This window comes from Oncorhynchus mykiss, chromosome 2 (genome assembly GCF_057628025.1).
Source record: "Oncorhynchus mykiss isolate SJ-2025 chromosome 2, ASM5762802v1, whole genome shotgun sequence".
Classification (NCBI taxonomy): domain Eukaryota; kingdom Metazoa; phylum Chordata; class Actinopteri; order Salmoniformes; family Salmonidae; genus Oncorhynchus; species Oncorhynchus mykiss.
Window position 1 is genome coordinate 40,104,838 of NC_143023.1, and position 17,006 is coordinate 40,121,843.

At 45.7% G+C, this 17,006-nt stretch overlaps 1 protein-coding gene across 2 annotated transcripts in view; it reads left to right on the forward strand.

The window, feature by feature from the left end:
- Nucleotides 1–396: 396 nt before the first annotated feature.
- LOC110489695 (nuclear factor of activated T-cells, cytoplasmic 1) overlaps nt 397–17,006 on the forward strand; it is a 65,179-nt gene continuing 48,569 nt past the window's right edge. Inside the window, exons 1-3 of one of the 2 annotated variants that reach the window (XM_036948320.2) lie at nt 397–1,016; nt 4,658–5,774; nt 7,705–7,861. In XM_036948320.2, the coding sequence (XP_036804215.2) occupies nt 884–1,016; nt 4,658–5,774; nt 7,705–7,861 (1,407 nt within the window). In that variant the 5' untranslated portion in view covers nt 397–883. The remainder of the gene's footprint in view (nt 1,017–4,657; nt 5,775–7,704; nt 7,862–17,006) is intronic. The other variant, XM_090199558.1, reaches the window with a different exon arrangement.

Below are 17,006 nucleotides of genomic sequence, written 5' to 3' on the forward strand. Positions count from 1 at the left end.
TTCCTCAATATTAGTAGTTGAGAAATAGAAAGTTAGAAAGAAGACATTATCTTATTTTCTACTGTAGGTATGTAATAACACATGTATTATTTATGTTGTTGCTAGCAATATTCATAACAACATTGAAATAAAAAAAGATTTGTTCCATTTTCTTTTGTTTTTATATTTTTGCGGACCCCTTGCAGTGCATCAGCGGACCTCTAGGGGGCCTCGGACCCCCGGTTGAATACTCCTGAACTAGGCTATCTGCATTCAAACTGCCCAAACTGACCTGAAAGGTGAGCAATGTAAGACACAAATAAATAGTCGAGGTTTTTCAAAACACCTCCAGACTCCCTCCCACGTATACAACAATGGAATCTCTTGGCGGACTCGATCAAGCACCGTCAGTCCTCCAGAAAGGAGCTTGTAGGCAGCGATAACGTCATTCCTAGAGGGGCGGCGCGCTGAACAGGAGGTGTTTTCCTGCTTTAAAAGGGATGGAGCCAGCCCCTTCTGACATGCCCTGTGTCACAGCTACCAGGAGTCTCAGGAAATCTTAATTAGGCTAAAGCATAACAAAACGACAGCAAAACTCATCTAACCATCAGACCAACCCCGAGTGTGTGAGAAGTGCTGTGAAGATAACCCTTTCGCATACTCTACTCTCTTTTCCATCTCAGTTTCTCTTGGAGTGCTGTCACGTAGATGAAAGTGTTTGAATTAATCTCAAATCAGCATTCGAGTTTACTTTTTTATTGACAAATAATGCGTTTATTTTTGTTTTGATTAATGCACATTTCTACAGCCTGAAATCGTTTTTTTCTCGCAGTTCTCATATGATACTGCCTGTGATATTATTGTCAACCGTCACCACCACAAAAGTAGACCAATCGCAAGTTGAATGCAGGATATCAGCTGTTTGAGATTCAGCTCCAAATTCAACTTTGGACCAGTCCTCCCAGCGGCTTTGGGAAAGGAACGAGGATTGCAGTTTCTCAACTCTCTCGCTACCGAGATGAAGTCTGCAGAAGAAGGTAACCGGCTTCACTGTCTAGCCTATATTTTCCGTTAATTTGACGTGGCAATGTTCAAATGTTATTATCTGACTGGAGTGCTTGTGTCATGTTTACTTTAATGATCCTCAAATCGTGAGTTGCTATCAATGAAATCATGCTTATTATTATTAAGGTATACACTACAATAGTTTGGGAAGGTTTCTTCTGCACCAATCGGTGTCGGTGTTTTCAATACAGGAGTCTCCTAAGTGCGCAATTGATGCTGTGCGTATCGCGCTATACCTGACGCGGTGAGGGGCATCCATATGATAACCAGAGCCCGAAGTGCGCGAGTAACACTTTTATAGCAATGTGTAGGCGACATTTGAGTGCAGGGAACGCTGTTTTTGGTAGGATACACTCATTTGTATGTTTTTTCCCCCAGGCTTCACAATGCCCTATATGTCAATAATCAATCATTCACAGCCCACATTTTGCTCTATTTATTTGACCATGTTGATTGAAAATATTCCTGTATGTTTTCATGGTTGTGCTTTTCCACCTTGACAAATCTACATCATGCATGCACACATATTTGGACCATCCACTTCACTGACGGTGCTCTATCTGCCATGACACTTAATTCAGGAAGTAGCTGAGGCTATTCCAGTGCTGATGTCATGGACTTTTTGTGGTTTGGGGATTTAATTTGTCTTTGAGGTTTCTAGATGTGGACGGGTGGGGGCTGTGTTATTTATTCATTTCAGTCCCTCCTAAGACTCATAATTAATAGCAGACACATGTGCGTTTGTGTGTGTGTGTGTGTGTGTGTGTGTGTGTGTGTGTGTGTGTGTGTGTGTATGTGTGTGTGTGTGTGTGTGTGTGTGTGTGTTTCTATGTGTAGCTTGCTTGGCTGGGGTATATGCATAACCAGTCTGCTTCACCAGTCTGCTGACAACTGCAGTATTGCAGACATCCAGTCAGACTCCTTTCCCTGTGACCCTGTATGGTAGCCTGTACCACCATACACACACACACACACACACACACACACACACACACACACACACACACACGCAGCCCCTCTCTCTACGGTGACTTAGCCACAACAAAAAAAGGTGCTCGTGATAACTGACTGCAAGCCACGAAGCCGCTGATTTTCTGAGCCTACAGAGGACTTTATCTGTGACCACCTAGCTCTTCCTGAGGTTCACTCTGTCTGGGCCGAGCAGAGCCCCACCATCTGTGTGAATGAAACCAGATTGTATTTAGAGACATGCAGATTGACTTGGTCCCATGTTCTGGGGGAAAGGATTTATGGATGGTAATAACAAAACCAGAGTGAAAACATTTTGGAATATGGTGACGAGAGAGAAAAGCAAGCCATGCGAGTCACTTTAAACTGCAAACGCGTATACAGTCTTAATAGTGCCATGATTTTGCAGATGTGATTACTTACTGTCATAAGAAATTCCTGAAAGCAAGTCACCGAAACAGAGCATCAGTGATTGTTTTCCTTGGATTTTTAGATACCATTATTCCGCAGAGCTCTCACCCTCAATTTGCTTTCTGTCACTTTGTTAGTTCAGAGTTCAGCAGACGCAACCTGGAAATGCAAAGCTCAAGATCGGCAGCGATAACACAAATGAGTGAAAGTCCCGATGTGTGTGGGTGGATGTAGCTCATGTGTTAGAAACAGAGAGTGTGCTGAGGCATAGTGTGCGCCACACACGCACACACGCACACACACACACACACACAGAAACAGAAGAGGGAAAAACAACTTGCAGTCAGCCCTGTAGTCAGTAGGTGTGTACCACCCCTCCTCAAAGTCACATTAGGTGGAGTGAGAAAGAGATCTGCATCCTCAGCACTAGTGGAGGGTCTGTCAGGAACGAGCACCAGAAAGGAACAGCATCTCTAAAGACAAAAGGAGAAGACAAAACAGACAGACAGACAGAGACAGACAGACAACAGTTAGAGCTGAGGTGTTGGAGGCTGTTCTCATCACCCTTAAGCTGAGGCTAAGATGAGCTCCCTTCGTGAAGAACCGGAGTTTGACTTCGACTTTTTGTTTGAGTACAGCCAAGGGGGAGAGTGTGGCCACAGGCCTGACAGAGGTTGGTGGTGACGGATCTCTGGATAGGGGCTGGTGTCTGTTCCTGAACTTGTGGTTGCTCAAACTGTTTTGGTGATTTATTTTGCTCTGTTGTGTATGTTTTACCTTATGCAGTTGAGCCTAGTGTGATTATTTTCATCTGCTTGTCAGAGCTGACTTATTCCCATGCTTTTTTTCATGTTTCTGGTGTGTAATTAATAATACATAGGCTACTTAGACCATAATAAGTATAGGACAATACACGTTTTGTTGTCCTATCTTGCTTAGCAGAATCATATACGTAGAGGCATTTAGGCGCTTGTAATTTATTATGATTACACATTATTATAAAATCTAATAATGTAGTTATGTTTGCTTCCCTTATTATTGCAAGCTTTGTTCGTGCCCTTTGGCCCTTTTGCTAAGAACATTTCACATTTGCATTCCCTTCCTTTGCTTTCTCCACCATAATGTGCTTTAATGTAAGTTTGTGTGCCTATAAGGTTTCATACTACTGTTAATTGCTTCATTGAGCAAATTTTTTTTTTATGAACTACTAAATACATTTCGAATTTGACCTGCCACTGTTTCTGGAAATAGTCTGTCGTGAACTACTTTTAGACAGTCTACCCACGTATTCTGTGGTGCATGACAGGTTCATCATTTCATGTGACGTGCTGTTTGCGTAGCTTTGTGGTTAACAAACATAGCACACAAGCTGGAAGGGGATTGCCTTACTCTAGTACACTGCACAACATTTGGTTGGTATTCATTTGAGATTGTAAAATAAAATTACCCTTATCAGACAGAAATCATTATATTGTAACAATTGTGTGAATTGTTAAAGTAAATATTTCTGTGTTTGTGTGTGTGTGTGTGTTGTGTGGCAGATCATGTGTGTATGTATCTGTTGTGTGTGTGTGTGTGTGTGTCCAACCATTTGTGTCTGAGCATGTATTCTGTATGTGTGTGATGCCTCAGCAGCTGTAAACTTTCTGACTTAATCACGAGCTCAAAGCATAGCAGAGTGCTGTTAGCGTTCAACATGGGCGAGCCCTAATTCACTCAGTGAGTGAAGCCATCAATCAAATAAGGTCTCCATCACTGCTTCGCTGGAGGAGGTCCTATAGTCTAGAGAGCACACCGTGGATCTCTGCACAGCTCCAGACGGACTGTTAACAATCTGCTGATATCTCACACATTTCATTGGACCTTAATCAGTTCAATAGACGTAGGGTTTAAGAGATCATTTTGGGATTTTCGGCAATGCAGCCCATTATCTACTCCCCCAGAGTCAGGTGAACTCGTGGATACCATGTTTATGTCTCTGTGTCCAGTATGAAGGAAGTTAGAGGTACTTTTGAGAGCTAATGCTAACTAGCATTAGCACAATGACTGGACGTCTATGGGTATCTGCTAGCCTGCTATGTTTTATAACCTGTAATATAGCTTTTATAAAGGCGTTATGAATGCATAGGTGACCTAAAGTAAAAAAAATCCTAAACTTCATGAAAAATACTGTTTGTGATGTCTTGGATGGTGGCCTATACTTACAGTGCCCTTGTGTGTTTGTATTTTCCAGATGCATATAGCTACACTCCAAACGTCAGCCTGTCCCTGCCACTGGGCATGGGAAATCCCTGTCTGGCCACCCAGTACCACACACTGCAGTCCAGCCCCATTATCTCCGTGTCCTCCTGCCACCAGACAGGCTACGGTCTCCACGATCACAACAACCACAACCCAGCCCAGGGCTACTACATGTCCCACGGCCTGAGGCCTAACGGGGCCCCGGCCCTGGAGAGTCCTCGCATCGAGATCACAGCGTACCACCAGTACCCTGAGGAGGAGGTGGAGGAGAGCAGCAGCATGGACCACATCGTCCACCACAAGCGGGGGGTCAACTCCATTGTGACCCTGACGCTACCAAACGGCGATGGCTACCGCGACCCCAGTTGCCTCAGCCCGGCCAGCAGCGTGTCATCACGTAGCTGCAACTCGGATGCGTCGTCCTACGAGTCTGGCTTTTACAACTATGACAACTCATCCCAGAACTCGCCATGGCAGTCTCCTTGTGTCTCTCCGAAAGGCTCGTCCTCTCTCCTCTCCTGCCCACACGCTCCTCTCGGCCCCCCCTCAACCTCCCCACACCACTCGCCATCCACCTCCCCCCTGATCGGGGCTCAAGCCGAAGAGGGCTGGGTGGGACAGGCCCCCTGTGGAAGCTCCAGGCCCAACTCCCCGGCTTGCAGCGGAGGAGGTGGCAGTGTTGGCGTGGGGAAGAGAAAATACAGCTTCAACGGCACCACCTACAGACAGCCAACCTACTCGCCCAACCAGTCGTCCACGCCTTCCCCGCGCGGTTCGCCCAGGGTCAGTGTCACAGACGACAGCTGGCTGGCCAACACCAACCAGTACACCAACTCTGCCATCGTGGCAGCCATCAACGCCCTCACCACCGACGGACTGGTCGACATGGGCGAGGGTGTCCCCGTCAAGGCCCGCAAGACCAACCTAGACCACAGCCCCACCATGAGCCTGAAGACGGAGCCGGGAGGAGAGGAGATGGGCCTTGGGAGCGAGCTCCTCCAGGAGGACTACATCTCCCGCCTGCCTTTCAAGAAGGAGAGCTACTGTGGGGGCTTCCTAGACGTGCCCCAGCACCCCTACTCCTGGTCCAAGCCAAAGCCCTACCTCAGGTAGGTGGAAATAAAATATTGCTGGACTGGGAAGGCTTGGCTCAATTAATTGTGCTGTATAATCATTTATTATCAACAGTTTAAAACAAAGTAATTTTGACGTCGGCAGGGAATTCACTTAGAACATAAGGCAGCATTGTTAAGCGTTATTAGGCCTTGAAAAAGACAATGACGCTCATGGAGCTGTTGACTTATTTCAAAAGATTTATGGACTAACATCCACACCACACGAAAAACAGTTCCTCCACTTGCACCGCTATTTTGCCATCCCAGGTTTTGTCTTTTTCCAAAAATAGACATGTTTGTTTATTGCAAGTGCCAAATTGTTTTTGTCTTCATAGACCGCAGAGAAAGGCAGCAGTCGAAGCGTAGTCGCTGTATTGCGTCCAAGAGGGCTTCTCTTTGAAGATACAAAACATTTCGTAAATCATATTTCGCAGGGAGGAGTAGTGTAGCACATGTGCCCTGTTACCATAGAAACCCCCGCACAAACAATACACACGGATAGACATACACACACATACACACACACACACAGACAGACTCCCTTCTTAACAAGGCAACCTTTTCAGTTCACGGCGACCCTTTCTCTGTTTTCTCTTTCCTGCCCTGGCACACTTTCCTGTTGGAAATCAAATGTTTGATTAAGATAATGCAGAGACAGGAAGTGATGGTGACAAGCTTGCTCAAGGAAACAGTTGGTGGGGTAATCACACAACCGGCTTCCCTGTGCTGTCATGTGCCCCCTCTCTTCTTTGGCCACTAAACATGATGTAATGTTCGGCCAGAACAGATAAAGCCTGAGAGGGGGGAAATCAGTTAGTTTTGGGTCAACAAACACCCTGAAAGTTCCAAGAGGATGCCAGAGATTGCTTTTCATGGCCAGCCTTTAGGTCAGGGGTTTTATGCTTCACAGGCATCCGGCGCAGTGAAATATTGTCTCGCAAATGTTTGTTTTGGTTCAATATCTCTGCAGTCTTCACATGGGAAGATAGGCTAATTCCCTGGCGACATCTGAACAATGATATTATGAGTGGCCAGCTGTGACACTTTCTGAGATACCATGGTCTTTCGGGTTGCCAGACAGTTGTCTGGTTACTTGGTGAGTTTGTTTATTTAAAAATAAAGGACTGTGTGGGATTCAATGTTTTTTGATGATAGCTCTACTTCTATTATTGATACCATCAATGCACTTAGGTTATCTATGTTAAGCCTTTAGGCATGTTGTATCATTGTGCTGCTGAAATGACTATGCCCCCTCCACAAAAGAATATGCTATCTAAAACCTGAACGGGGTCTTTGGCTGTCCCCATAGGAGAAACCTTTGTTGGAACATGGAACCCAAAATGGTTCTACCTGGAACCAAATTGGGTTCTCCTATGGGGACAGCTGAAGAACCCTTTTGGAACCCTTTTTTTTTCTAAGAGTCCGCTTCTCGACACCTGTCACAGCAATATAAAAAAAAAAAACACAGCAGACTAACCAGACCACATGCTTCTTTCATTTAGTTTCATTTAGTTTTCATCAAAAGAGCCGTTATTGCCCAGGCTTTAGGAATTACATACGTCAGGCTAGGACTTCAATTGATTAGATTAGAGCCAATGATGAAATGGAAAGGATCAGGACATTATTTAACAAGGGAAACATAGATCTGGATTTAAGTGAAATGGATCCGTCTTTGTGCATGCGTGCGTGCTTGTAGGTAGCCTGGTGGTCCTGTCTGTTTGTGTTTTATCCAACTCCTTTCTGGTTTCGTTCATTGTCATGCCATGCATATGTTTCCATGTATTGCATGATGTCTATAGAAGAGTTGGCTACGGCTCATACAGCTGGGACCAAGCTATTCTGTAGATTCTTATTTATATTATTATATTATAAATACTATCTATATGTTCCACACAATACCAAGCACGGCCTCTCTTCCTCATAGCTCCCTGCCCGCCCTGGATTGGCAGCTGCCATCTTGCTCTGGCCCGTACAGTCTGCAGATCGAGGTGCAGCCCAAGTCCCACCACCGTGCCCACTACGAGACAGAGGGCAGCCGCGGGGCAGTCAAAGCTCCGTCCGGAGGTCATCCAGTCGTACAGGTACCTTTCTCAATAATGTGTGTGTGTGTGTAGGTGTGTGTGTGTGTGTGTGTGCACCTGTGCGTGCATACATCCGTGCGTGTGTTCTCTATTATTAATGTCCCTTGAAGCCGGGAGTCAACCTACTGCAGTAAGAGGTCACTGTGGCTAGCAGTTGCACATATTGACACAATTAGCATGGAGCAGGACCATCACCTCTCGGTATTGTGCTTGGCAATGATTCTAGAGCTCACGTCACTCTCACCACAGCGGCCCAACACAGAGCTCCTTTCTCTCTAAGGCCGTCACGCTGATTTACTCAAGGTGGGGACCCTGGTAAGCTACTAAGACAGTAGTGTGTGAATGGGGGGGGTTGTGTGTCTCATTATATATGTACTGTGAATAAATATAACAACACATATGCAACTTATATATAAATACATAGCAAATACAGTATAGCGTAGCACATTGCCTATTAGAAGGGCTGAGCAAACCCTCTTCTCTTGGTCCAGCTTGATGGTTCCTACTTCTCTCTAAAACACTCAACATGTGTTGTTAGCACTGCACCCCGTTTTCCAAATAGATCTTTTCAACACAACTTAACGTGCTGAGTTTCAAGTCTGACAACAGCTGTTGCGCCCAACAAGGTGTCGTAGACATAGCCTGTCAAGTTTCAGTTTCTCTCTCTAAATTTAAAGTAATGACACCCCTTCATTAAAACCCTTTGTGTAACGACATACAAGTGCACTGTTGACCAACATTCAGTGTTTTGGCAGGTGAAACTGAACTTGATTTAGTTTAGTTTATACCACTTTGTGACTCAGGCTGTATGTCAGTCTTTAAGGGGGTCTAAGGAGTGAGTCAGGAGTAGGGAATTAGCATCCTGTGTGTGTACGTGGGAGAAACTTTTCACAGGTGGGTGATGGTAATGGTGAGTTGCTGTCTTACGACACGGATACTTCAGTGAAGTGAATTGAAAAGGAAGTCTACACTACACGCCTGAATAAACCCTGACGAATGTCTACTGAAAGCGTCAAGCATCGAGGCCCTTTTTCCACCGAGGCCCGTTTTTGATTCCTCAGAACCTTATCTCCTCGCCTCCTTCTCAGCTGTATTGGAGAAGGTCCAAGGTCCCTCCCCTCAGGTCTTCTACTCCAATGGCTTTTGTGGAGGAGGAAAAGAGAGAGTATGTGAGGAATCGAGGAAAGATTCATTGAAAGAGCCAATGTCACTGGGGTGCTGGGGTCCAAAAAAAATTCAGTGTAGAGTACTCGATTGAAAATGTGTTTTATTAAAGAGGTATCGACAGCTGTGTGTCAGCCTATGGTGGCAATATTGCAATGGTTCAGCTAAACATAATGACAGCTGCTCTAGTGACACATATTCTCACCCACTCACATTGTTTTTTACTTTTACTTTTACGGAACAATGATATTGGAGGTGATTCAACACCTCTAATATTACATTTGGAGAGAATTAGAATCTCTGGGGAATTTCACAAGAATCAAGCCTCTGACTGGACGTTTGTTGGCAGAGAATGATTAATGCAGAAGGTCAGGTAAATACTTGATACACACGAAATGAAGACAGAATTTCATCATGTCTTTCCCCGTGTGTAGGATGTGGGGGCACATATCTCTTTCTCTCTTTCTCTCCTTTCTTTCTTTCTTTCTTTCTTTCTTTCTTTCTTTCTTTCTTTCTTTCTTTCTTTCTTTCTTTCTTTCTTTCTCTTTCTTCACTCATCCTGTGCAGTCCCCATGGAGGCTGGTTAGGAGTGATAGGGCATGTTGTAGTCCCTGGGGTGCCCTGCTGTTATGAGCAATGAGTGGCAGGCGATCGGTGGGTGGTGCAATCATGGAGAATGGGTGAGTGTTTAGTGATGTGGGAGGGGGGACAAGGAAGACAGGAAGAGAGGGAGATGGAGGGAGAGAGAGCACATGCAGAGACAGATGTGATGAGGGCAGACGGAGAGAGTGAGGCGGTGGAAGGGTGTAGGGAGGGCAGAGGGAGGCGTAGGGAGCGGCGCAGAGGAAAGAGGGAGAGAGGGAGGGCACAGGGAGTCACCAGGCAGGCAGGCAGCTGGGTCTCGGCTGTGTTACCCCCAGAGAGACTCTGCTTCCTGCTGATTAGGGCCCGGGTGGCCCTGGGGCTGGGTGGAGGGAGAGGAAGAGGGGTAGGGTGAGGTGAGACTAGTCCCAGAGCCCATCCGATGCCTCCTCCCCCACCACCATCCTGGCCCTGTGGGCCTCCGCATCACTGCCGATGTTGCTCCTCGTGAGCCGCTCATTCCTCAAACCTCTCTCCCACACCGACATTCCCAATGCTGGCTAAAGCTGCACAAACACCAGCACTGGGGTTTTGGCTCAGGGTTGGACAGGCACAACACCTATGAGTGATTGTGACATATCCCATTGCTGTGCGCAACAGTTTAAAAATAACATGTTGAAAAACATGATGAGACACCGTGTATCTAAGCTATCAGTCAATGAAGCATTGCAGTACACGCTATGACCCCAAGAGCACTGACTGACAAACACCTGGCTGAAAAACAGTTACTCAAAACAATGTTTGCTACCTTTACAGCGCCACTGTTTCTGTCTTCATGACTGCTCAATTTGCTATCACGGAAGTCCTCCTGTTGCTCCTACTTAATGAACGGAGGTGTTTTTCTAATCCAAGCACACAGGCTCCCCTTTGTTCAGGAAACGTCCCTTTGTAACAGTGACATCATGCTCAGCTCCTAGCTCCGTCTCCTCCACCAGCCCCTCTTGCAGGATGAAGACGTAAATCTGGGGAGGCCCACTGCCGCAGCCGCACACTCGCGGTAACCTCCAGATTACGGGGTACACTGACTGCACTCTGCTGTCCGTATCCCCTCACACCACACCGGTTTGCTTTCTGGCTCCTCGATCAGATATTCCATCATTTGTTTTTGGAGATCGCTACAGTGCAGACCTCCTCCCACAGGCCTCTCAGCCCCTTCTCGTGATGATGTACCACGTCCTGACCCCCGCGGCCACTTTTCCACTTTACTTACTGGCTGCAGACCACAGCGCCCATTAACGGGATGGAGGGTCCTCTGCTCTACCCCAACTAGCCTCCAATTTCTCCCCCTGATGATTCACCAGGCTCCCCTCCTCTCACCACAGTTATGTCCAACGTCTACAACATAGTTTCTAAAGGCATGCTCAGGAAAAATCCAAACCTGATCTTCTACCTTCCTTTACACCAAAGACCACCACGTCATGATGGGATGTTTTTTTTCTCCAAAGAAACTGATATTATGATGGAATTGAATGATTGCCAAAGTGGAATTACATGGAATTATATTTGCATTGAGGGGTAGCGACCTGGGACGTGACCCTCTCGGGAAATTTCATTCAGGTATACATTGAGACAGGAAACCACAGGAAACACGTAGACACGCACAGGGCACACAGTGTTAGACGACACCTGTAGAATATTAGACCCATCACACAGTGTTATAGTAAGTACTACATATGGATAGAGTATATCTAGAATGACATGAAGAACCTTAGCATATGTGCTGCTGGTTGAACATGTGCTGTTTCCCCTTGACATCTATGCTGGCTGTGTAATGTCTTCGGCAACAGCTACAGTAAATGTACGTTCGCTGCGAAGACTGTCATTTATTGTGTTTTAAACCTGGTGCCGCCTCTTGTTTAAAACATGAAAGATGCCTTTTGTTCTTCCGTGCAGACTCCTGGGTTGTGTTCATCGACGAACACCGTAGTGAAACGTTCCGCAACACATATGAAAATGAGCCTTTCTTATTGGACAAGTTCTGATAGTGCCTCCCTGTTTCATTTCACTTCGAGAGCGTTTTTTCTTTTTTCGTTTTGCCCATACTGAACACGACCATGAACTGCTCTACAAGAGGCAGTCATGGCTGTTCGTCTGTGCCCCGAGGAGCAGTTAGGCTCCCATGAAACTGTGTTTTAGGCCTCCAAGGGGCTTCCCTTACTCACAGCCTTGGTATATTGGGCAACCACTAATTACCATTGAACAGCAACTGGAAAGAATTGGACTAAATGACTGCATTTTCACTAGTTTGAGGTGAGGACCAGAAGCCGCCAGATTTACGAGGCAAAACACTGGTTGCCAGCCTTTATATCAGGGGTAGACTGAAATCATTTACACATCACTCTGCCCAAATGTAATACCCTGTACCTGGGCTAAAACGTAATGCCTAGACATTTTGGTAACAAGTCGTCCTTTTATTTGGAATTTGGACTTTGCTGGTCTAGACATGGGCCAGGACTTGAAACGTTGCCCTTGATTACATGACATTGGGGAATACGCTTAAATACACACTTTGAGGAATATAGCCCCTTTGTCGCTTGTATAAAGAAGTGCCATTTGGAACCAGGGAAACCCAACACATTAACAATTCACATGTAGATATATGCATACTCTATGACTATGAGGCACCGGAGAAAGAGGAGGAGGAAGGGGATAATGAAGACAGTATGGGGGGAGAGAGAGAGAAATTGGGATGAGTGTTTGAATTGGGTACAGCGAAGTCTCGCCGTGTGACTGTCAGCACTTGAGAGAGGGAGCGCGAAAATGGGGGAAACCTGAGCTGCCCTCCCTCCTCTCCCTTCTCCCCCGCTTCCAGTCTTCTCTCCCCTCCACTGCATGCGCCACGTGGAATACGAGTCATGACATTTCTCCAGGCGGTGATGAAATCTCTGGGAGCTGGAAAGAGAGGGAAAGAGAGTGTTCCTGTGCAGGCCCATATTCACACTCTCCCCACAGGCCAGACTGTGCTGCTACTCACCAGCAAGTCACATTCTTAAACAAACATGTGCAAATCTTTTCTCTGCCATTTTTCAACCCGGTCTGTCTCTAGATCTTGAGCATAACACTTACAAGTGTGAAGTCGAGTTTTTATGTAAACAGTAAGTAAACCAAGGTAATAAAGCAACAGCTAAAAAAAAAAAGATAAAAAAAAAAAAAAAACTTAATTAAGCTATCACTGACAAGGACACATGATTCTCATTAAGAGGACATAGCAAACATGGTTTGAGCCCATAGGAAAAACCTCTTCAGAGCACCATCATCTCAGGGCTGAATTTTAGCAGCTATGATGATGGATCTGTAATGGTTCATGTCAAATGAATGGTGGAAAAGGACCGGGTGAGCTCTGGTTCTGAGCTCAACACCCTCAGAGTTACACATCATCAAAACCCAGTCTGACCTAGGCAACCCAGCTGTGTACAACAATTAACACTTCAGCTGACATATACAACCTGTTTAATTTGAGATTTCGGTCTATCCTGCATGGCATGTGTTGGAAGAGGAGATGCTGTCTAACCTGCCAGTAGATGGGGGTTAGAGGTGTAAATTAATTTGGCACATGCAGTGGCAGAAGCTGGTGTAGTGTGACAGCAGCAAATTGGGCTTCGATTCAAATTTGGTTGAAGATGAATATACGTAGCCCAGATTGACTACATTCATAGCTTAGCTAAACTCATCTGGTCAAGATTAGGCTGTGCATCAAGACTCATAGATGGCTAGAGACGCAAATGTGAATTAGGATTCACAGGTGTGCGAAGCCTCTCTCGTTGAACCACACTTAAGCTTTACGACGGTTCCTCAACTTTGTCTTTTCTTATTGCCCTTGTGAGGATTTAAAATGAAGAAGTACATTTTGCGCTCAGTTTGTGGTTGGTGTGTGTGGACTAGGGAACGTCACAGGAGCAGAGAGGGAAAGAGGTAGAGGAGATATGGAAGAGGAGAGCTGAGGGCTGAGGGAGCACATATGGTAAATTTATTGAGGGAGGTCGCCCAGGGGGGATCACAACCACGTTCATTTGCTGTTGGGAAGGCCAGCATCACTTGGAGGGTTGCTTGAACTCATTAATCACTTCCCGACCCCACCGGAGGACGCCACCGTCATCGTGCGCTACCGCAGCATTGCCGAGTGAAGGGATAAAGACTACCCCCAACACACGCACTTCACCTCTTGTGGTTTATCCATATGCAGACACGTGAAGGCTGAGGCTAAGGTAATGGTTGGAGGTCACAAAGAAATTCAATAGCAAAGTCTACCGAGGAGCAAAGCTCAAAAGGGACAGAGGCCACAGAGTGGCAGCCTGCCTTTTATTAAATCATAAAGAAATTATGCCATTTTTACGTTTTTTTTTACATTTTTGCGTTTTCAAATTGGTACCTCGTGCCCGGTTCCATCGGTTCCGTTGTAGCATGATGGTACAACTTTTTCCTTCCTTCTCGGTCGACTTGTCTATGTGTAAGTAACTGGTAGCATGTGGCGGCTAAGCGTAATTACCACTGGTGACACCGAAAGTAAAATATAACAAGGCGAGCAGAGAGAGAGGGGTCTGCTGGTGAGATCACTGCCTAGATGAAGTGCTCTCTGGAGACACAGAGACTTCAAGAAGCGCCTGACCCCAGCGTAACTCACTGATGACTAGCATGTGTGACTAGCACACAGCTCAGGACAGCTGCTGGAGACACTGTGTGGAGCTGTGAAGACGAAAAAAGGGGAAAGTGAATGAGGAAAGGAGAGTATAGCCTGCTTAACTAGTTCCCTTGATATCTGAATCAAACAAGTGATGATATCAAGTCGAGAACTAGAAAACCAGATCGTTTTGTAATGATTGCTGCTGGTTTGTCCATTATTGAGACCCTTGGATTGCATACGTCTAGTACTGTGCTGTACTGTACTGTGTTGAGACTCACCAACAGAGAGCTACTGCATGAGCAGGCATGAGCATAACTCAATATGTCGCACCAGCCAAATGATGCCTTCAGTTTGTAGATCACCTCACCTCACCTCACTTGTTTTCACAGTCACCTGGCAAGTTTATCGTCAGTTTGTCTCACCAGAGCAAAATGAGCTCAGTCGTTCTTCACTGTCTTCATAGATGCGTGCTGATTGTGTCTTCGGTTGGTCGTTCCCCTTTGTACTTGGCAGAGTGGGGTCCTAATTATTGGTTGTTACCAAGTGTCAACATGTCCAACAAGGCAGACGAATTACTGTGGACACAAGATTCCAATTACGTATTTCTATACCTTCACATACTCCCCAATCCCTGACCCCTCGCAAAGGTAATTATAAATCCATTAATCAGATGATGTCATAGGTTACATGTGGTCTGTGTTTTGTTCTATGACTCAATCCGTTAAATAAACACGGAGTCGCTTATTCCGTTTGACTCGCTGTTTTCAGTCGGACACAGCCGCGCTGAACTTCCATAAGACTGAACTTTAAGAAGGGGTTTTTGAAATGATACACACTTTTATTGGGGAGATAATTGAGCAATTTGTGTGATTTTTTTCAGATGGACGCTGTTTGGTTAGACCTGTCTAGTGGAAGTGATTTGTTTTGTGACGGTCTCTGATGTGGTCAAGGACCTAGCTGTGTGAAGCATTGGAGGTCTGTCCTTCGTTACCCAGTGTGAGATTTGCCTGTTGACTGTTCGGAACGGGTCCCCAATATTTGGAGGGTTTCTAGGTTTGGAGATTCTTCCAAGTCCACATTAAATGCACACACACACACGCACACACACACACACACACACACACACACACACACACACACACACACACACACACACACACACACACACACACACACACACACACACTTGAACAAACGTTGCCTGGGAGCTGGGAGGTCTAAAAATTTGGTTGCACCAGAAGTGGTCCATTGGGTTAGCAAATAGGCCTGGGTCAGGATTCTTACCCAAAAATGTCTGGTAACATTCACCACATTGAGTAATGTGCACCTCTGCCAATTTCTCCTGAGGTTGAAGTATTTTCCCCCTCTCCAAATGGGTTTCAACCATCCCCCATGCTGCTTTCTGCAGACATTGTTGTTGTAGATGGTTGCAGTTGTTCTAGATCAGTGCTCTCCAACCCTGTTCCTGGAGAAATACCCTCCGCTAAGGTTTTCGCTCCAACCCCAGTTGTAACTAACCTGGTTCAGCTTATCAACCAGCTAATTATTAGAACTAGATGCGCTAGAATAGGGTTGTAGTGAAAACCTACAGGATGGTAGCTCTCCAGGAACAGGGTTGTAAGAGCTCTCTTCCAGATGGTTGTCCTGGTTGTTTTATGGTTGTTCTAGGTGTTTTTGTTGCTGTTCTAGATGGTTGTCCTGGTTGGTCTATGGTTGTTTTAGATGATTCTAGTTGTTACAAGGTTGGCTAAATGTTCAATGAACTGACAGACATCGCCTTCTCACATATCTCTTGTTTGGCTATTGAGGCCATTGGAGATCACACTGAGCAACGCTGTCTACTAAGTCTACTGTACTATCTAGAAGATGTAGTAACCATCCCTGGTTTTTTTTGGTGCACTTGCTTTTATTGGGGAATCAGTAGCAGCTTAAGGTGGTCCGTGAGAGGAAGAGGGGAAGTGTAAAACTGTTTGAAGTGGCGGTTCCGATACAGGGGCCTCCTTTCATCTCTGTGTGACACCGTCTCTGGTTCCGTTCCTGAGCTTCATAGGCCTTAATGGAAATCATAATGCAGGTTCATAAATGCCCAGAGGCCAAGGGGTTGTATGCTGGCAGCATGCAAGGCACAAGTATGTGAATGTTTTTAACGGGAGTGATCTACTCGTAGAGAATAAGCTAGCCTTGTTTCACTGTGATCTGGTGTTTTCTTTGTGTGAAAGTCAAGCTATCCGTGTAAATGTGGCTAGCGGTTTTTCTTCTGTATTTTGCAACCAAAAAGTAAGTAGCTGGAGCCTATCTCCTGCTTCTGTAGTGTGAGGCAGCTTAATATGACAGGACACTAGTCTATCGCAGGGCCTTATCCTCAATCGATCTCCCAAGGGCCAAGCAGAGATGCATCGGGACCCATTTTTACAGTCTTTGGTGTGACTCGGCCAGGGATCGAACTCCCACATTCCAATCTCAGGGCGGCACTATAACCACAAGGCCACTAAGTTTATGATTTCTTGGGGCCAAACGCGGAAGAATGTAGTCAACAATGGAGAACAAACAGACGACCTAAGAAATAGGAACAAATCGATATAGAGTCATGAAATTTTGTTTCAACCGAGTGTGCGTGACTTTTGTCCAGAATTGATATTTTCTCATAAACATTAGTATTTTGATATTGTGAGTACTAGACATTTATTGAGCACATGTGTGGAGCTACTAATCATCTAG